The sequence below is a fragment of the Epinephelus fuscoguttatus genome, linkage group LG15 (assembly GCF_011397635.1).
Source record: "Epinephelus fuscoguttatus linkage group LG15, E.fuscoguttatus.final_Chr_v1".
Classification (NCBI taxonomy): Eukaryota; Metazoa; Chordata; class Actinopteri; order Perciformes; family Serranidae; genus Epinephelus; species Epinephelus fuscoguttatus.
The window spans coordinates 29,846,097-29,868,878 of NC_064766.1; the positions used below are offsets into that span (position 1 = coordinate 29,846,097).

General features: G+C 42.0%; 1 protein-coding gene across 1 annotated transcript in view; it reads left to right on the forward strand.

Moving 5' to 3' along the window:
• The first annotated feature begins 6,847 nt into the window (after window positions 1-6,847).
• The window catches only part of LOC125902702 (protein unc-13 homolog A-like), a 61,996-nt gene continuing 46,061 nt past the window's right edge, over window positions 6,848-22,782 (forward strand). The window contains exons 1-8 of the mRNA XM_049599241.1: window positions 6,848-7,193; window positions 15,539-15,568; window positions 15,799-15,898; window positions 19,316-19,433; window positions 19,542-19,665; window positions 21,623-21,693; window positions 21,900-21,954; window positions 22,394-22,423. Coding sequence (XP_049455198.1) covers window positions 7,172-7,193; window positions 15,539-15,568; window positions 15,799-15,898; window positions 19,316-19,433; window positions 19,542-19,665; window positions 21,623-21,693; window positions 21,900-21,954; window positions 22,394-22,423 — 550 coding nt within the window. The 5' untranslated portion in view covers window positions 6,848-7,171. The remainder of the gene's footprint in view (window positions 7,194-15,538; window positions 15,569-15,798; window positions 15,899-19,315; window positions 19,434-19,541; window positions 19,666-21,622; window positions 21,694-21,899; window positions 21,955-22,393; window positions 22,424-22,782) is intronic.

Below are 22,782 nucleotides of genomic sequence, written 5' to 3' on the forward strand. Positions count from 1 at the left end.
TTTATTTATGAAGTATCACTAGCTGCACCAGTTGTCTTTATTTATCAGATAAAAGACAGTTCTTTATACAGGTGAGGTGTTGTATCCTGCATCGGCATTTGCTCTGCTGCACCTCCACTGGTGCCATAAGGTCAGCTGCAGGGTCGTCAGCTGGAGGCTGCCATTCACTTATGTTTCGTTCACTTATGGCCTCCTCTCCTAGCTCCTTCACGGCCTTCCGCAGATTTGACCCTGCCATTCCAGCACTGTGGAGTAGTTGGACCACTGTTTTGTCAACAAAGCCCCTGGCATCCGACCTCCACGGGGTAAACCCTGGTTCAGGACCCTAATCTATAGAGTAAATACTTTTTTTTTTTTTTTTTTTTTACCACAAATGTGGTACAGTACAAGAAAAAAATCTGACATCTCTCATTTCCCTTGGTCCCTTTCCCCTGATCCCCTCCACCCCAACCCCCTAAACCCTGACAAGGAGAGACCATAGTAGCTAGAGAGCTGCAAATACTAGTAGCTTAACATTGACAAACAAATAGAATTATCAATGTAATTATTATCACCATCATTACTATTAATTGCGGCCTTACAAGACAATGTACATGGACTTAGAGGAAGCACAAACCAAAAACATGCAGAAAAAGACAGACAATAAATAAATACATGAATAAATAAATAAAAACTAAATTAATAATATCTCAAATATAATACTAATAACAACAGAGTAGAATAGAGTTAATGAGATTCAAATACACGATCACACACTCACACGGACACACACACATACAAAATACGAATTACGTTTGATACCACTTAAGTAAGCTACATAAGTGCAAGTCTAAAAAGATAGGTTTAAGATTTATTACTCACCATGAAACTTTTACTCTGGGGGACATTTAGTAGACCGGAGGTGGAGGATCTTAAGAATCTAGAGGGAATGTATTTGACCAACATGTCAGATAAGTAGTCGAGCTAGTCCATTAAGAGATCTGAAAGCTAAAAGGAATTTTTTTTTTTTCAAATGAATTCTAAAATGAACAGGAAGCCAAAGAAGAGCCTTTAAAAACAGAGTAATCTGTTCTTGATGTTAAGTCTTGGTGAGTAGACCTGCTGGTGCATTTTGGATCATCTGAAGGTTGTTCAGAGATTTACTTTACAGTAGCCAAGTCTGCCTGTGATGAAAGCAGGAACAAGTTTTTCGGTGTCTTCTTTAGATAAAAGAGTTTGCACATGGGCAACATTTCTAAGATCACAATCAAAGATAACATCAAGGTTCTTTACTTCATGCTTTATGTCCAGAGCCAGCTTTTGTTAATGAGTATTAAATTGAAATTGCTTTTCTTTTGTACCAATGATTACAACCTCAGTTTTGTCCCTGTTGGGTTGGGATTGTATCATCTGATGAGAATGAGATATACAATCAACAGCATTGGAAATCAATTTCATGCTCTCTAATTATATTTCCCAGAGGCAACATGTACAGATTAAAAAGAGTGGGTCCCAGAATGGACCCCTGGGGAACACCACAATTGACTTCAATCTTGGAAGACACCAACTCATCCAGGGACACATAGTCTTTAAATGTATCAATTAAAGATAATTTAAAACCTCCATTTGAGTCAACTTTTTGGATGTTTAGTATCCACATCCATCTTATCACTGCCTCGATCATCACCTCCGCCAAATAACAGTCCCTATAAATTTCAACAATGATTGCTGGGTCACATTTAAACCCAGGACCTTCTTGCTGTAAATAGACAATATAAACCTTAAACCCACCATGTCACAAATAATTATCCATTATCAAAGCCTTCATCATTACTGACTATAAATGATTTCTAAATGAAAGTATACATAGTGTTGTAGCTGCAGCAGCACTCATCCCTGTTATTATGAAAAGCCAGTTGCTAATACTTTGATGCACAGTATTTGAGTTGATTTAACAAAATATAACTAGTAAAATAGGATTAGATGCAGCAAGCAATTCTATTGAAATTCCAGTTCATCAGAATCACTTCACTCACAACAAAACTTAAGCAGACAAATTAATTTGGAGCAGCGAAACAAATATTTCCCTTACCTGTAGACTTTATACCAGACTTTTCAAGAGACATATAATATTTGTAATAAACTGCAATATTTTGAGGTTAAATATGATACAGAATTCCATAAACTACACAAATCTGTCTGTGGATAAGTCGACAGACATGAACAGAGAAGACAAACCTCATATCAGGCTTTAGACGAGTGAAGCTCCATGTGTAACGTACCGCCCATGATCCCATTTCTACAGACATTGTTTTGGTGCTGTTACTACCCCTGATGCCACTTTAAAGGCAAGACAACTCTGTGTCCCTGTTCTGCGATTGTACCCTTCATACAGAACAGCAAGGTGGCATGACAGCGAGGAATTCCTGCCTTGAAGAGGCAGTGTAAAAGGGGCAACAGTAGTAGCTGGGTTGGGGCAGGTGCGGCAGTGGTTGTGCTGGAGGTGCTCAGACTGGGCTGCAAGTCAGCCTCCGCCAACTCGTAGAACCATTTTTTGTTCTGTTGAGGCTTCCCTAAATAATCAAAAATGTGTTTTTGTGCCATTTTGACAGTTTTTCAGTTTGCTACATCATCAACAACAGGTCATAGGTAAATACCTGCTTGATCACCTGCCATATAGCAGTTAAATTGCAAGGTGCTACAGCGAAGTGCTTCAGTGCCAAAGGCGCCCCCAGGTCCCCTACTTCTTGGGATTATGGACGTGCTTTTTAAAATGCTGTATGGCATTTAATTAGTCTCAAAACCTGGCGTACACACAACAGTATCCAGCAGCAGAAAAGCATCCTTGCAAGGGAGCATAGCAAATGAGGTCTGCGAACACAACACTGTGACTGTTCTGCCTAACACTTGCACAATGTCAAGAGTAGCACAATGCAAAAAGTTGCATATTGAGACTGGAGCAGGGACAGTGCCTGGGGTCTAGTTGGTCTTGTCTTCTGGACTGACCACTTGCACTTAACAAAAAAAAGTAAAACAGTAATATTAGCTAATAGCTGAAAGCACTCCCTACAGAAGTTCCTATAGCTAGCAGGAGTTACATCCATCGCTCGCACCATTGTAAAATACATGCATTATATATGGCACTGCTGTCAACACAAATATGTAACATTTTGGTAAGGGAATTGTAGAGGTGGCGTTCCTCACGTTTAAGTTAAGTCAGAGACAGTTTAGAAACCTGAGAGAGTCTGGAAATTAGAAATCAGAAATACAAATACAGAGTTTAATTCATTTATTTCTGTCTGAAATGTTTCCTCATAATAACATTGGTGTAAACTTTGCTGTGAACAAAATCAATTCAATTTTTCATCATTTGGCTTTATTATCTAATTTGAAAATCTCCGAACAAAAACATAAACAAATAAACAACAACAAATGGTTTGACATCGAATGCAAAAACTTGAGAAAAACTTTAAGAAGATTATCCAATCAAAAACACAGAGATCCAGATAACCAGAACATACGCCTTCAGTATGATGATGTTCTGAAACAATACAAATATACCCTAAAAACAAAGAAAGAACAGCACACCAAGAACCAGCTCTGTGAAATCGAGGAATCCTTAGAGTCCAACCGGTTCTGGGAGAAATGGAACACCATAAACAAAAACCAGAAAGATGAACTGGCACTTCAAGATGGCAATACCTGGACTAATCACTTCAGAGATCTGTATAGTAATATCACAAAAAATAATGATCAAAACAATATCTACAATAAATGGAAAACCCTGGAATCTGTGCTAAAGAAAAACCAAAACCCCCTAGATTACCCAATAACAGAACAAGAACTCACAGAAACCATCCAATCCGTCAAAACAAAAAAGAGCTGTGGAGTCGATGGAATATTAAACGAAATGATCAAATACTCAAACAATAAAATTAAATCGGCGATTCTCAAACTATTCAACATAATTATATCAGTTGGCACTTTTCCAGACATATGGAACAAAGGTTTAATAACTCCAATTCATAAATCTGGGGATAAATATGACCCAAATAACTACATGAGATCTGTGTCACTAGTAACCTGGGAAAAATATTTTGTAACATCATTAATAAACGAATAGTAAATTTTCTTTCTGAACATAATGTTTTACATAAATGCCAAATTGGATTTTGCCAAATTCCGCAACTGACCACATATTTACTCTCCACACCTTAATTGACCAAGAATTAAATGTAAAGAAAAGAAAGGTCTACGCCTGTTTTGTTGATTTCAGAAAGGCCTTTGACTCCATCTGGCACGAGGGTCTTTTCTACAGGCTCCTTGAAAGTGGAATTGGGGGAAAACACGATTTCATCAAAGATATGTATACAAAAGCAGATATGCCATAAAAATTGGAGACAAACAAACAGCCTTCTTCTCCCAGGGCCGGGGGGTCAGACAAGGATGCAACCTCAGTCCCATCCTCTTTAATTTATATATCAATGAATTAGCAAACCAATTAGATCGGTCCACAGCACCTGGCCTCATCCTGAAAGACACAAAGGTCAAAAGTCTCCTATATGCAGAGACTTAGTGCTGCTCTCACCCACTAAAGAGGGTTTGCAACAGCACCTGAACATCCTGCAGGACTTCTGTCAGACCTGGGCCCTGACTGTAAATACCACAAAAACAAAGATAATGATCTTTCAAAAGCAATGCACAAATCTAATGAACACACACAATTTCTATTTGGACAACACTAAATTACAACAGACAAAAACTACACATACCTGCCTAAACATCACATACACAGGAAACACCAACATGGCTGTGAAGGATCTGAGAGACAAAGCCAGAAGAGCTTTCTGCGCCATAAAAGAAATATAAAAACAAACATTCCAATTCGAATCTGGCTAAAAATATTCCAATTTGTAATTGAACCAATTCTCCTGTATGGAAGTGAAATCTGGGGTCCTAAATTAAATCAAAATTTCGACAAATGGGACAAAACAGTCATAGAAAGTTTCCACACTGAGTTCTGTAAGAACATCCTACAGGTCCAGAGAAAGACCCCAAACAACGCCTGCAGAGCAGAACTCGCCAATACCCCTTATTTTAAAAATACAAAAGAGATCAATTAAATTTTACAACCACCTGAAGTCAAGTCACCCACAGACATACCATCACAAAGCCCTCAGCTGCCCAGAGAAGAGTCCCCTCGGCCGGCTGGTCCTGAGGCTCTCTGCAGACCAAAACACCAACCCAATCAGACCCAACCAAATGATAAACCATCAGAAAGAAAAATACATTACATATTGGAAAGAAACAACCAAAACACAGAGTAAATTACAATGTTATCTGGCCCTAAAAAGAGAATACACGTTAGCAAATTATCTGAGCACAATCCAAAGTGCTTCAGTGAGGAAAGTGTTGGCTATGTACAGACTCAGTGGACACAGTCTTGCCATAGAAACAGGTCGCCACAGACAGAACTGGCTGCCAGAGGAGGACAGACTCTGCTCCCAGTGTGACAGAGGACAGGTAGAGACAGAGCTCCACTTCCTCACCTCATGTCCAAAATATCAAACGTTAAGAAACAAATATTTCACACATATAACACAAACATGCCCGAATTTGAATTTAAAACAGACACAGAGAAACTCCCTTATTTACTGGGAGAAATCCCCAAATGTTTAACGACTGCAGCAAAATTCATCTGCTGCTGTAACGAGCTGAGAACGACCAGTGGACACTGAGATACACAACTAATACACACACACACACACACACACACACACACACACACACACATGAACACACACACACACACACACACACACACACACACATAAACACAACAATGTAACACTTCAACCCCCTCAGACACACATACATGTGTATAGTTTAATGTTAAATTTTATATATCACTTGTTATTATTTATTATTACTATTATTTACTACTACTTTTACTACTAATACTATTACTATTATTGTTGTTATACTATTTTTACACTTATTTTATTTTATGTTATTAATTCTCTAAGTGCTTTGACAATATTGTTATTATAACTTTCATGTCAATAAAGCAAATTTGAATTGAATTGAATAGAGTATCTTTGGTTAAGTGACCTCTTTTTCCTCTGACATCTTGCGTGATGATTCTGCTAGCAAAAAGAAACTGCTGGTGTTGAAAGTGACCAATCAAAGGAGTGGAGACTTCAGCCACTGTCCCCGCCTCCAGTCTCAAAATGCAACTTTTTGCATTGCGCTACTCTTGACATTGTGCGAGTGTTGAGGAGAACCAAGCGGATAGGGAGAGTCGAGCGTGAGGATGCTTTTCTACTTGCGGATAGTATTGTGTGTGCGCGTGGGTTTCGAGACTAATTAAACACCATAATAGTGGCCAATGGGGAAAATGCTTTGGGCTGCAGGGGACTTTGTCGCTGCAGTATCAGGGAGTGGCCACTGGGGTAAATTTGCTGCAAGGCTGAGCTGCTTTCCAGGGGGCCTGCAGGGGCCCCAGAGCAACTACACTTTTAGGCTACACCCCTGGTCTGTCAGAGTGCTGTTTCCTGGCGAGTGCAATGGAATTAAAAATGCTGTTAACAAAGCTGGATGCATGAGTTGAAAATACCAGAAAGACAAGGTTTCTAAAATGCTTTGTCAGTTCAGAAAACAATGAATGAAATTCCTGGCCGGCATCACTGAGTGCATCACACCATCCGACCCGCTGTTATTCATCCCCATCCAGTCTCCTCCGTTCACCCCATCTCTCTCTCTCTCTCTCTCTCTCTCTCTCTCTCTCTCTCCATCCCTGCCTGCTACTCATCAAACCGTGACGTCAGGGCGGCGCGGCGCGGGTGAGTTGTCCTCGCGCGGAGGGTGCTGCTGCTGAAACAAGATGGCTGTGCGCGCAGGAGGAGCAGCAGCAGCAGCAGCAGCAGCAGCGGAGGAGAGCTGAGGCAATGCAGAGGAGGAAGAAGAGGGGGGCGAGGAATTCACTCCTGTGTGTCTTGTCCTGCCAGAAGAGCAACAGCTCCGCGGAGAAAGAGACTTCCGACATGATGCTAATTGGTTTCCGTTACCATTTAGGGTGACGGTTAGAGTTTCCTTTTTTTCTATCCTGTAACCAAGAGACAACCGGACTGACCAAACAAATCACGGAGCACTCAGTAGAGGACAGCCGGGGACGCTTACGCCGCTTTCAGAGATGTCCCTGCTCTGTGTGGGAGGTAAGAGAGGGGATGAAAGGGGGGATGAAAGCCTGTATGTTTGGTGTTATTGAAGTATCACTAGCTGCACCAGTTGTCTTGACAGAGCCTGCAGGCGATCAGCTCCAGAGAAAAGTCTGTGTAGCCCGAGCAGCAGCAGCGGAGGGTTTGTGCTGATCAGTCATTAAATCACACAGCAGCTGGTCTTTACGGAAACACGGCACGTTTATAGTGGGGGATGCCACTGGGATACTTTAGCTGCGCTGTTGCTGAATGATTTGTGTGATTTACTCAATGTATGAATGACAGCTAAGAATAAAAGGAGACTGAATTGTGACAGCCCAGTCGTGACTGTTCACACCAGCATTCACAGGCTGTTTGAGTTTCTATTAATGTCTACATGGAGGAGGAGAACCGCTGTTTCCTCCCATGGTGTTGCGGTGTGTGTATATGTGTGTATGTGTGTGTGTGTCATCCGCTCTGTTCATTCATGCGTGGGCAGTGAGAAAAAGGAGGAGGAGGACGAGGAAAAGCCCCTGCCGCTGCCGCTGCCGCACCGCCGCCGCGCATCCGCCTCCGCGCTGCCGCTCCGCCGGAGTCGTGAGGGAATACTCGTAGATGCTCGTCACTTTCTCAACGTTTTCCCTGAAGCGATGCGTCACCTCCTTCTACCAGGCTCCCAGAAAGCACCTGATGCTGACACTGTTGCCTCTCAGTGCGATGAATAAGCATCTGCTGTGATTGCTCATAAAGTAACACCACCCCCAGCTTCACATGCAGGTGGAGAATATATCCTATCCTATGATAGGAGAGAGGGGACCCCTCTTAAACGCATTTTGTGGATCTCCAGTTTTAGGCTCTTTTTTTTTGGGTAGATAGGGGTTGAATCAGGACAACTGCAGATACAGTGCTCTCAAAATGTGTGTGAGTGTTGTGTGAACTCATAGTGGAGCAAACAGGAATGACAATTAGTGAGGTTTTTTGGTGTGCAGTTTGTCCTCACTTGACTTGATTTTAGGCAGAGGAGGAGCAGCCTGATATACCAAAAACTGTCAAGCAGGAATCTGCAACTAACCATGATTTTAATGATTGATCAATGGTTGATCTATAACAGGGATGCTCAACTTGCTTTGCCATTAGATTATTTTTGCAAAATGACAGGAGGTCAGGGATGTATGTGCAGGGGCGTTTCTGAATTTGAGGACATTTGGGCCTTAGCCTGGATATCAAACACATTCACACTCACTCGTCACATATTGATGTGCTTGATCATGGACTTAGCATGTCCACATACGACATGAAAGGTACCCTGGGTGCGTTGGTTGTTCACGTTCTGGAACACCGTTTCAAGTTCTGCCTGTTACATGCATTGTCTTCTTTCAAAATACACTTCTGTTTTCACAAGAAATTTAACTTTTACATACAGTCTCTTTCAAAATAAAAGCACTACGTCAGCACAGCAATGCAGATTTACGTGGCTGGATTTGACAAAAAAAAAAACAAAACACGTGGTTGGGTTTAGGAAAAAAACAACAGGGTGTGGCTTTAGAATCTTACAGGATGTGAACACTCTGACTTTCACCACCTTAACTTTTGTCTTTCGCCCGCCTGACGCCACCGCGCGGCGTTAAATTACAACGGCAACTGGCCGTGTATCATGCCGATGTTAAAGGACGCCTTTTTCATTGATATCTGACGCCACAAGTCACTGCCCAAGGGCTGGATTTCAACAACTTTGGAGTGAGATCGTAAATGAGACTGTAAATTTTGTATTTGTATTGTATTTTGATTTAAGCGATAACATGCAGCCACCAGGGGAATGAAGGGGGAATTGTTTCGAACATGGCAGTATGAAGTAGGGATGCATGATACTGGATTTTTTTGTCCATATCCAATATGCCGATATATAATGACTTATTTGGCAGATAACCAATACTGATATCGATACACCCATTTTTTTTCCTAACTTATTTTAGTGATCATCGAGTCTCTTCTGTGGTGGAATCAACATCATATTATGCATTTGTACTCTTATAGCGATGGCCCACCAGCAGATGGAGACATAAAGTAGAATGCTTTTCAATGTATGTGATATTCATTCATAGTGCAACTTAAGAAAAAGCTTGTTGGCTGATTCTAATAGTTCATTTTAAAGCCAATATTGGCTGATACCAATGATGTACTGATATTATCAGCATGTTTGCCGATTCAGATATATTAATTTCAAAGGCAATATCAGCCGATACAGATGACGTGCTAATATTATCGTACATCCCAAGTATGAAGTAGTAGTAGCAGCCCACATGAAGGCGCACAGATTTTGCTTTGCCAGGCAGAGTTCACCATGTTGAACTTCTGCCGAACGCCACTTTGCTTTGGACGATCAAATGGGGGCGGGAATCAAGGAAGAAGAAAGACAACAAGATGGAAGAGCCATTAATGTTGGTGTCTGAATACCCAGAGTTGTACAACACATTGCTAGCAACCTGTAAAGACAACCAGAAGAGAAACTGGGCCTGCGATAAATTTCCACCAAACTTTAGATGATGGGTAAATTGTCCAAATTTCTAGAAATCTTTGGCCATTGAAGTGTTGTGGTTACAGTATGCCATTATTTTCATGGCGCTAAGCTAGCTTGGACTTTCATCAGTGATGTTAAGTGAAACATCTGCCTGTCATCATAGGGAACGCTCTTGCAGGTAGGCAGTTGTCAAGGTGGTTGCCATATGGTGGTGTAAAGATAGCTTAATGTATATTAAAAGTATTAAAATAAATCCTAGTGTGAAACATTTTATTTTCCCTGTGAATTAGAAAATGGTTTGGGGGACCACCTGGCATCCTACTGGGGCCAGATTTGTTGAATATCACTGGTCTATAAGATCCCAATTTGAACTGAAACGATTGGTTTATTAGTCGATAAGTGACCCAAAGAAAATGAACTGGCAACAAGACATTTGAAGATGTTGCCTTGGTTTATAGGATATTGTGATGTCTGGTTTTGAACCACCGTCTGACATTTTCTAGACCCAATGACTAATCAATTCATTCAGAAAATTATACTAATAACAATCATTAGCTGCAACCCCAATTCCAATCACAATTGCCTGAAGCCTGAGGTAATGTCCTAAAATTGCTTGTTTTGTCAGACCAGCAGTCCAAAAGTGTGTGTTTGATCCCATAAGACAAAACAAAACTCACAATGGAGAAGATGAAACCGAAGAGTATTTTGATTTTTTTCGACAGCATTTGGCTGTTAGCTGGTGCTAATGTCCAGCCCTGATCATAACATTTACAAATTATTTTTCTGTTGATCAACTAATCAATTAATCAACTATCCTTTAAAATCTAAATCTGATCAAGTGTTGGTCAGTAAATGACCGTGAGAATGTTTGAGCAGTCATAGATGAGTAATGGCAACGTGGGGACAAAATGGGGTTTCAAAGTCACCTTTTATACGTCAGGCCCATTATGGATGCTACCCCACCTCATCCGGTCCCGCCAGGTCCACCCACTGACTGTCCCTGCTCTGAGTCAGTCCCTGCTCTGAGTCAGTCCCAGGTGTCATTAAGACCCCGAGCGTTATTCATTCATAAACACCGGCTGCGGCTGTCAGTGTCGTAGACTACGAGACTTGGCAGAGAGCCCTCTTTCTGTTCCTGTTACATCATTCATGCTTACCTGACTGGAGCTATTTCTGGCCTCCACAGTACTTTGTGCCTCTTGAATAGGCAGCATTTCTTTGGAGCATCTGCCGACAAAGCAGAATTCAGACACAGATACAGATTAACTCTGAAAAACTTGGCATCTTTTCCTGCACATATTCCACATACTTTCAAGTCCAGTTTTCTCCCTGTCTTGATTTGGATACTAAATCTTGGGAGTGTAATGTCTCTGTCAGCAGTTACAAGGACTACTGCAGATGTGCGTGTATATATGATCCTTCAGTATACGGCGCTGTCTATCTGAATCATGTCAGCCCTCATTTTGTCATTGGATGGCTGAACTCAGCTCACCCACTCCCTACTTTACATTCCCTGACAGTTCATGTTGAAGGGTTTGCTTGATTCCCCTGTCGAGTCTCTGTTTTCTTGGCAATCCGCTTACTTCCCATAAGTCAGAGTCTGCTGTGTCAGAGGTACTTCCTGAATGAAATCTTGGCTTTAAAAAATGGGGTTGCACAAAATTTACTGTTGAGTCTTACAGATTGTGCTGTGCATCCTCTGATTAAAGAATAAAACAAGCCAAACACACTTTGATTTGATGTGTCCTTTTAGACATTTAATCAGAGGGTGATAGATAGTTATAGCTTTGACCTCATTTTCTGAATCTAGGCTACTCACCCATAACCTACATATCAGCTGATTGATCTGATGTTACAGCCCTTCACAGCCTCATTGTTTATGAGTTATGGGCACTTACATGTACAGTATTTGTGTGTTTAGGTCGTCCTGTCTGCTCAGAATCACGCTATTGTGACAAAATATTGTTTGTGGGGCTTGTGGACATATCTCATCGTAACTCACCCTGTCAGAGAGATTTATGATTGTGTGGTATTATTAAGCTTCAGCTTTCCACTGTCGAAAATCCAATTCCTTTTTTATTGATCCTCCTCATGTACTGATATATTTCCAGGGCTGTTTTAGTGTTGACAGTAAAACACAGCACAAAGGAGGCTCTCATGTGCTCTGCCTAAACAATGTAAAGGGCTGCTTAGCACATAACGAGGTTCCTTTCTTGTCTTCTTTCAGTTGTATTGGATCATTTTTAAACATGACATTAATACAGTGCCCCTGAAGGGAAACTTTGCCAATTTTCAACTAGATTTGTATCATAACAGTGTGGGTAATGTGTGTAAATGAATTGTGGTACACTTCCCTCTGTCTTACTAGTACCCAGATCTCCCTGTTCACCTCCCCGGTTGAAGTCTAGAGCTAGAACTAAAGATTGTACTTGCACATTCTCGTATGGCCGCCACCATGGACACAAGTATAGAAGCAGATCAAGAAGGAGTGCCTCTCTCTCTCTATCTGTCTCTAGCCCCTTTTACACTGCCTCCTAAAGGCAAGAATTTCAGGCTCTTATGCCACCTCACTATTCTGTATAAAAGGTATAATCGCCTTTAGGGCTGCCACCAACTAAGAATTTTCCTAGTCCACCAATAGCCGTCATTTAGGGCCATTAGTCGACTAGTAGCCCGCATGTTTACAATATTAATTTAATTATTAGATTATATATTTTTGACAGGGCGGAGTTCAAGGTCTGAGAAAGAATAGTAGTCCGTGAGACAGATGTAAAACTCAGAGTAGCCCTGCACTAACATGATCAACTTTTCCGTATTTATCAGACTGAATATTTACGAAAGAAGGGAAAGATATCTGTCGGCTGTGATTGGTTTGTAACGTGACTCCTGTCTGACTTGCTGAGTGTGGCCACTTCCTGTGTCTGTCCTTTCAAATTAAATCCCCACATGGTCTGTTCATATAGCATTGGATTTATTTTGACAAGGCCCAGCTCCTAATTAAGTTTCACATTTTTTGTTTTCTGCGACTAAGTGACCAATGACATCTTGCCGACTAATGACCTTTTTGGTCGACTAAGGATTGGTCGACTATTAGGGGGCAGCCCTACCCACCTTTAAGCTGGCAGCGGAAGTAGTGACAGAGCCTAAACAACGTCTGTGTAAAAAGGGCAGCCAATAGGTTGGGACCATGGGTAGGACAAGTGTGACATTTTGACGACATGTACGACCCACCTCCTGGGGATTTAAAAAGCAGCTTGTAGCAGTTAGCAGCTAACTCAAAGAAGAAGAACAGTGGCCGGAAATGACTGCAAATTGGGAAAACAGTGTGGTCCGGGTACTCCTTAACCTCCGAGCAGAGGGCAAGATCAGTTTTCATATAATAGGGACAGTAAATGATTGTTATCACCACGTTAATGCCATTTTTATTGTTTATGAAGCACTGCCGATGCTGTAATGCGAGATTGTTTGTTACCAGCTGGCTGTCATATTATTTCCTTGGTCGAAACGGACAAGCTCGCTTTATGTCACCCATCACTGGGAGCGTTTATTGGTCAAGTGTGGCACTGTGCATTCTGCTTGTTGTAGGTTTTCTAGCCCCAGCCCCTTTCTCTGTTTTCTCTGGTCCAGTTTCAAAAGTATTTGCATCTTTGTACTGCATAGAGAGCCCAGTTTAATGAAAAGACTGTCTTTCGTGCAGTGGAATACGTCTTCAAGTAAAGATGCAAACACACAGATGTGTTTATTTACACGTATGTTTGTATGTGTTGCATGTTGAGTTGCCATTAAGGTTGGTGAGGTATGAATGGAAGCAGATATATATTCTTATTATTGCTGCAGGTGTATGTGAGTGAGTCACTGCAGTTGGGTGTGTGTGCCTGTGTGTGTGTGCATGGCACTTAAACTGCAGTGTGTGTGTGTGTGTGTGTGTGTGTGTGTGTGTGTGTGTGTGTGTGTGTGTGGCAGCACTTAAGCTGCAGATTTAGCTCGAGTCTGTGTGTTTCATTAAAGAAAGACAAAGTTAAAGTGGTGAGAAATAGAAACAAGAAAAGTGCTTTGCTGACTTAAGGCAGTTTTACATCAACTTTTCGTTTTGTGGCGGTGACTGTGGTGAACGGGTCTGGTGTGGATGGTTTGTGGAGAACATTACAAGATAAGTCGTGGCTTGGCGTTCCAGTCACGTTTCTCAGGGGGCGATGAAGGTGCAGGTTCACTTACACAGCGTGTTGAGCTTGCGTTTGCATTTTATTAATGCAAACCTGTGTGCATGATGTATGCTCACCTGCAGTGTGGAGCATGTGTGTGCGCGGAGGAGCAGCGGGTAGTAGAGCATTAAAAATGTATGCGTGACTTACGTCAAAGCTGGTAAAAAGGTGCTGCAGAGAGAGAGAGAGCCTGGGCTAAAATTCTCTGACACATTGTGTTTGATAAAGGTGGAAATTTTCCCTTTGAATGCTTGTATAATAAAATCAGGCATGATTGAGTCACTGCATGCTGATGTGCTCACTGTTAAAGGGACAGTTCACCCTGAAAATACACATTTTTCCTCTTACCTGTAGTGCTGTTTATCAATCTAGATTGTTTGGGTGTGAGTTGACGAGTGTTGGAGATATCAGCCGTAGAGATGTCTGCCTTCTTTTACACACAATGGAACTAGATGGCACTTGGCCTGTGGTGCTCAAAGCACCCAAAAAATACATTTGAAAAACTCATCAGCAATGTCTCTTTCCAGAAATTGTGGCCCGGTTACTCAAGATAATCCACAGACCTTGTTTGGAGCAGTTTCATGCAGGAACTATTTCTCTTCATGAAGCAACACCCGCCAAATGTATCACGGTGCAGCATGCACCTACTCATGGACGAGAGGCACGTGCTCGACGTCCTGCTTAGCTGGGCTGTAACCTTAGCTATCTCAGTTGTGCTAGGTGAGCTAGCAGTAGATGGATGTTTTCTTTTGTGTGGCGAAACGGTTGGCGGATGTAATTCAGTAGAAAGAAAATAGTTCCTACATGAAACTGCTCACAACAAGGTCTGTGGATTATCTTCAGTAACCAGGTTATGATATTCTGGAAAGAGACATTGGTGTTGAGTTTTTCAAATGTATTTTTTTTGGCTCTTTGTGCACCACAAACCGAGTGCCATCTAGTTCCATTGTATTCAAGAGAAGGCAGACATTTCTACGGCCGATATCTCCAACACTCGGCAACTCACACCAAAACAATTTAGATTTATACAAAGCACTACAGGTAAGAGGAAAAATATGTATTTTTGATTTTGAGATGAACTGTCCCTTTAAAATTCTGAAATTGAAATGGTTTTACACTACACCTACTATTACAAATTTAGTCATCTCTTTAATCTGTGCTACATGTTTCTCTTTTATTTGCATGTACTGTATTTTCTGTTGCTGTGTCCATCACTCGTGAAGCACAGCGGGGAAGTGCCTGTGTTTTTCCAGTGCTGTGTGTTGCTATGTTTTTCCCCCACTCATCGTGCCAACATGTCTGGACCTTATGGCAAAAAAGGCAGCTCGTAGTTCAAAACTGCATAGTTGCAATTTAATTTTCCTGCGTCAACACTCATGTGTATGCACTGTATAGTCTACCAGTAAATGGTGCTCGGAAGATACATCTCAAATGTGTTACAATTCATGGTCAACGTGGTGTTTTTACAGTAATTTGCAAATGTTTAATGTAGACTATAATTACAGTCTGTTTTAAATGATCACAAACATCCTCTTGCCGCCTGTTCTCTGTGTAAAAGCATGAAAAGAGGACGCAGAAGCGTTCAGAGGTGAAAGCAGATGGTGTTCCTGTGTGTGACTTTGTCCCTCTCTGTGTGTCCACAGTGAAGAAAGCCAAGCTGGATGGACCCCAAGGTAAGACCTGGGATCCTGTAAATAGAAAGAGGGAGTGACTCGCCGTTATGTGACATAAATGTTTCAGCAGACTCTGACACATTACATGCTGCAGCCGGTAAATGGAAATGAAGGGATGGGACTTCAGTTACTCTGTAGATATAACGTCTTTATCTTGCAGGGAGTGCATGATTATTTTCTAATGTAGATGATGTAACGCATCTCTTCCTCCATCCCTCTCTCCTTAACAGAGAAGTTCAACACTTATGTGACTCTGAAGGTACAAAATGTGAAGAGCACAACCATTGCTGTCAGGGGCAACTTGCCCAGCTGGGAGCAAGACTTTATGTTGTGAGTCCCTCATCATCTTCAGACAAAACCCTTTCGCTCTCCTCGCTCTTTCCTCCGCTTGCTCTTTTCATCCTCTCATCTGCTCTCCACTTCAGCTGCTTGAGTGCTTTTGTGTTGTTTTTTTTATCTCTTGCTTTCAACCGACCTCTCAAACTTCCTCCCTCCCCTCTTTTTTCCCCTCGTCCATCGCAAGTGCCCTTCATCCTTGTATTGTTTCACGTAGCTCTTCCTCTCTGCATCCTCCGCACCTCCGCCTCATCCTCTTTTTCATCTGCTCTCCCTCGACACTTCTGCCCCTCTCATCCTCATCCTCAACCTTGGCTCCCCTCCTTCCTCTCCTCTGTCACTTCTTCTAAACACTGCTCCTTGATCTTCATCTACTCGGCCCCTGCTCCTCCTCCTCCTCCTCCTCTCCGTCTTCTTTCCATTTCAACCTTACTTTTTTCACCCCATATTCCCTCTTCCCCCTCCTCCTGTTTATGCTCTCTAGGCATCATTAGCAGCGCTTTTAAATGAGTTTGTTTGAGCTTGTGTTTCGAGAAATCTTGGAATGAAAGCAATCATTAGAACATTACACAACACAGAGTATTTGGCATGCAGAGAGAACACCAGGGTGGTATTGACAGTGTAGCAGCATATGGGCGATAAATGGTGAGAATCGTTTAGCATGTGGGATGCAGCGGGCAGGCTGACTGCGGAGTCCTGTGCATTTGTATGATGCTCGGAGGCGTTGAGCATTGTACTGGGGTTGCATCAGTGAGGCCGTGTTATGTAATGTTTGGGCTGCAGAGAGAGCCTCATCCCCTCCTTCAAACAGCCTTTAAATGAGTGCGCCCCCTCAGTCACTGCCATGAATCAAACAGGCACGTTTCCTAAAAGGAGTCACCACTGAGACGGGAAATCCAGTCCCCCTATTTCTTAATTAAAGTTCCCACTCTCTCCCTCCAGGCATGCGATACAATCACCTCCTCCACTGCCTTCATCACAGCCTCCTCTCCTTCCCTCCCCTTATTCATCCCCCGCTCTCTCTCCCTCTCTTTCTCACTATTTTCTTTCTGTCCTGCTTCCTGCTGTCTTGTAAATGTTTTATGTTAGATTCTCTCAGGCTTGTTCCCACAGAGACGTGTCTTATATTTGTCACAGTGAAGCCCACAAGTAATTATTGTGCATCGTGTGTGTGTGTATTAGCGCCTGTGTGTGTTTAGCATTTGTCTTTAAACGGTGGTGGAAGAAGATTCTTTACTAAAGTAAGAACATCAATTCAACAGTGTAAGAAGAAAAAAGTCCTTTGTTCAAACTCCTACTTAAGCAGAAGTATTAACAGCAGAATTTACAGTAGTTAAATTATTAAAATGAAAGGACTTATAATGCAGAAAATCCGCCTCTGCTTCTGTGAATAGTAAGTTATCATATCTATAAAGATGTAACAATGTATAGGTTAGAAAGATAGTTTAATCTACTTTATATACAGCCTGGTAGTTTTGTCCAGTGGTTATAAATCTTGTCCAAAGGGTCACAAGAAATTCGGAGAAGAAAAAAACTGAAAGAAAGAAAGCTCTGCTACAAAATTGTTCCTTCATGTTTTGGACTTTTCTCTAATCTTTGCTTTTTTTTATGAATTATTTGGTAATTTTACCTTCAAACAACCACTGCAACACCTAATCCCCAGCAATGTGCTGTATTTTATATACTCATCATATGTTCTTTAATCAAATCTAAAAAGTAACTACAGCTCTCAAATAAATGTAGTGGTGCAAATACTTCCTTATAAAATGTAGTAGGGTAAAATTATTAAAGGGGAACTTCTGTATATTTCAACCTGGACCATATTTTCCCACATTTTTGTGTCTATAGCCCTATTCGGACAGGATTAGTTTTACATAGGTACGTGGGAAAAAGTAATAATTACCAGAGTCCTGTCCAAATGTGCCGTGTCAGTAATCATTACCGCACGATGTCAGTAAAGATTACCGCAACTTTTACCTTCTGTAAAAGGGTCCCGGGAAATTACCTCAGGTAATACTAATCCCGTGCGAATAGACCAGCAGTAAATATATGTGTAGATATTTTGTCATATCCTGTTTACAAGTGTTTTTTTCGCGGATTTTCAATCACGGAGGCTCTTGAAGAGGCACTCAGTTTTGCACTTAACAGTCAGACAAGTCCGTGTGAAACCTCAGGTACTGTGGGCCTACGATGAACACGATTCAAAACCAAAAGAAGGTCGCCATCTTCTGTGTTTTGCCTGGAAGCAACGTCATACACACATGACGACAGGAGGGGACGGCGGTGCGTGAATGGATTTACCCTTCCCACTTGTGGTAGTTTTACTGATATTTCTTATCCCGTGCAAATTGGCCATTAACATTGCCGACGTCCTGTGGTAAAGTGACATTACCCCACGTGCCCCTGTAAACTAATCCTGTCCAAATAGTGCTTAAGTAACTAATGGAGAAAACAATTTTTGAAATTGGTCCAGTGTTAAATGTGAGTGCTTCAGTTAGCAGCAGAAAGAGGCTGCAATCTAATTTTGATTGGCAGTAGCGCACCGTCAATTTACGTCCACTGAAAGTGCTTGTTTTTGCCACTGACAGGCTCAGATTGTTATTCTAAGTGCCTTACAACATTATGGAAAGGATCCCTACAGAGATGGACATTTTTTTATAACACTAAGATCCTTTTTCAGCCCTGAAATTGCTATTGCCGAACCCACCAGACTCCATTTAAATAAAGAGTAATTTTGGTATAGTAAAACACACTTTATTCAAAGTTCACAGAAACAAAATAAAACTCATAAAATACACCATGGTCTGTCTTTCCACTGTTCCAACAATCAGCAACTCTGGTTTGGTTGAAATAAACTCTGACTTCACCTAGTCAGATGTGAAAATATGCTGACTATATACACACCAAAATTACTGTTTCCTTAAATGGAGTCTGGTGGGTTTGCCAATAGCGATTTTGAGGCTGTTTCTGGTTATAGAAAAATGATTTTACTCTTTAATAAAAAGGTCTGTCTCTGTAGGGATCCTTTCCATTATGTTGTCAGACATTTAAAATGACAGTCTGAGTCTGTCAGTGGCAAAAACAAACACTTTTAGTGGACGTAAAATGATGTCGTCAAATGCCCTGACTTTTCGGCTGTCGGCTGCACCCCTCTCACTCAATACTGAACCAAGTTTAGAAATTGCTGTCTCTATTAGTTACTTTGACAAAAAAGGATAATAGGGTCCAGGTTGAAAAATACAAGAGAACTTTTTAATCAGCATAAAATGGAAATAGGCGAGTTAAGTACACCTAAAATGTACTTAAGCATAGCAGTGGAATAAATATGCTGAGTGTCTTTATACAGCTGTATTCTAATAACTTGACTTTATGACTTTTAACTTTCCTGTTTGTCTTTCTCTTCCTACCCAGTGAAATTAATCGCTTGGACCTGGGTCTGACAGTAGAGGTGTGGAACAAAGGGTTAATCTGGGACACCATGGTCGGCACTGTGTGGATACCCCTCCGTAGCATCCGACAGTCAAATGAGGTTTGCCACTAACCACCAGAACAACTTGAGAAATACTGCAGTTGAACACTCTGTACTCAGCTGTACTCTGGGGAGTCACTCAGTCGCAAAATGTCTGTCTGTACGCAGGAAGGTCCGGGCGAGTGGCTCACACTGGACTCTCAGGTCATCATGACTGATAATGAGATCTGTGGCACCAAAGATCCCACCCTTCACCTGGTGCTGCTCGACACGCGCTTTGAACTGCCTCTCGGTGAGAAATCAATATTCACATCAAAGTCAGAAACTGCTGATAGGTCGGGGAAGATGAGAATATGAAAATATAGGAAATCATCAACCCTCGAGGGAAGGACAAGATGACTAGAATAAATGATGTCTGTCTGTATACTTTCACAGCAAACAGTGATATATGAACACCAATAATCCCTGTCTGATTAATTACTGACCTACTTTTCTGTGATGTGTATTTAAGGCTGTTCTGTGTGTGTATGTGTGTCAGTGAGAGTGTTTGTGTCCTTTCCTTCTCAGTGATCAAGCTGTGTTCCTCTTAACATTGATTAGGTGTCATTTCCTTACTGTTTCCCCTTCCTTTAGTCGATATTGTACACCTGACTCCTCAGTTTGTGGACCTGACCTATTTATAGGGGTTTGGCTGTAGGGCTGTAAGTGAAAAGACAGATTTTCAATGTCACTGTGTTCTTAGCAGGCTTAAATAATATTTGCAAATGAGCTGTTTTGGCTTACGTCGTCACATCTCATGGAGTTTGTTTCAAAGAGCAAAACAGTTTTTTCGATTTAAATTTAAATGATCCGATATCAACTCATAAAATCCGGAGATCGATCTTTTAATGTGTGCCTTTTGTTGTAGTTGCATGACCTTTAACCCCCTTAGTCTCATATGGCCATATGGCCGGCCTTTGCTTCTTTGTGCAATGAGATCTGGACACATGAGAGACTACTGAACCTCAGTTGAATCAAAACATGCCTGGAGCTGCTCCATTAAAAGCACCAGCAAACCTAAAGGCGGGTGTCCGGTTGCATTTTTGGATTTATTTATATATTTCTATATCCTCCTGACACCCGGACTTTTGTGGTATGCTTTTTCCAATTTCTCCTGGCTATTTGACATCACTAGGACCCAATAAGTATAAAAAACTAAACATTGTCAACAATAATTAAGACCCAATGTCCTCAAACAAGAGGATAATGAATTCCTAATGTCCTTAATCCAGTACTTGCTAAAATTGGTCAAATTTGTTGCCATATCAAACTACAAACGTTATTAATCATAAACAAGTTTCACTTGACTGACTTGGCAGAGATGGCTGCCATCTTGTTTTTACATGGATTAGTGTATTGTGCTCTTACTACCACTAGATGGCACAAATTGGATTGCCCCCTCTGGGTTGGGAGAGAGTTACTGCCCAGAGCGAGGGAGTTCAAGTATCTCGGGGTCTTGTTCATGAGTGAGGGTAGAATGGAGTGTGAGATGGATCGACGGTTTGGCGTGGTGTCTGCAGTGATGCAGGCGCTATGCTGGACTGACATGGTTAAGAGAGAGCTGAGCCAGAAGGCAAAGCTTTCGATTTACTGGTCCATCTACGTCCCAACCCTCACCTATGGTCATGAGCTCTGGGTAGTGACCGAAAGAATGAGATCGTGGATACAAGCAGCCGAAATGAGTTTGAGAAGGGTGTCTGGGCTCAGCCTTAGAGGTAGGGTAAGGAGCACGGACATCCGGAGGGAGCTCGGAGTAGAGCTGCTGCTCCTTCACATTGAAAAGGGTCAGTTGAGTTGTTTGGGCATTTGATCAGGATGCCTCCTGGGCGCCTCCTGTTGGAGGTGTTTCAGGCACGTCCCACTGGAAGGAGGCCCCGGACCAGACCCAGAACACGCTGGAGGGATTACATATCTCATCTTGCCTGGGAACGTCTTGGGATCCCCCAGGAGGAGCTGGAAAGCGTTGCTGGAGAGAGGGATGGATGGATGGATGGATGGATGGATGGATATTGAATTGAATTGAATTGAAACTCGAATCAAATTTGGATCTTGTGAATCAGCATCGAATCGATTCAAGAAACCAGTGGCGATACTCAGACCTAGTTTTTAGGCAAAAAGTTTTGTGAGTAACTATTTTAACAGACTACGTAGGTGGAGCTCCATCGGGGTTGTTTTATGCCACCTGAGTTTGTCTGGCTTGTTGTTTTCAGATATCCCCGAGGATGAGGCACGATACTGGGCCAAAAAACTGGAGCAGCTCAATGCCATGAGGGACCAAGATGTAAGCTGTCACCCTGTTTGATTTAATACCCCAGCATATCCTCACATTTTAGGAACATGCCAACATGATTAATTGGGGGAGTAACTATGTCACACATTACAAGATGAAATCCAACTTGTTTCTCCACTTCTTGTATGTAGGCATAAAATGTCCCTGTTGATACCGGTTAACCTCATTCATGGAGTTTTTCATTTGTCTGACTCCAGTATTCTTACCAGGAAGAGCAGGAACGCCCTCTACGTGTACCAGGAACCCAGTGCTGTAAGTGACCGATCACTGTTTGTACATACCAGTCATTAGTTTGTGCTGAACAAGAGAATTATGCGTTTAGCTGCTGAGATGTAATTAGATTGCTTAAGCTCAGCATGTGCATTATGTGTGTAACCACACATGGGTTGTTGTGTGTTAGAGGGGAAAGAATCGCTGCACTGCAAAGGATCGATAGCAGTATCAGATGTCCGGAGGCGAGCTCCTCCAGGATGCTGCTGTGTTTCCACTATTGGCCCAGTCTGCCGAGCCTGCTGAGCCAGCTGTCTGGTGCAGGTGGAAAGACTTGGAGGCTCAGCACTCCCTCTGCGCTCTGTTTCCATTCACCAGCTCCATCTGGGAGCGTCGGAGCGTTTATTGTGGGAATGCATGTTTATGTTTGGACACCAGTGCAATTCATAATCAATACTGACAACCTCCTGTTTTATTGCAGGTAACTGGAGTCTATGGGGAGACCAACAAAGTAAGTGTACATACAGTCCATACAGTACCATCCATAAGTATCTGGAGAGTCACATTTGATTTGGTAATTCATTTGGTAATGTTTGAAATGAAACAGCAAGTTTAAGGGTAACGTGCTCACCTTCAGCTTCAGTCTGAGGGTGTTTACTTGCATACTGGATAAACAGCTGTATTCATGCGGTGGGGGCATCAGGGCTCTGATGGAAAACATTTAATTTCTTCAACATATTCACTTTTAGCTAATGTAATGGGGCCGTAGGTATGAGGTCAGAGTGGATATTTACGGTGGGTTGGCAGAAAATGTCACACCAAAAAAGCATAGCCCAGGCTCCTACTAAAGGCTTGGTTTGGCTTCAGTGT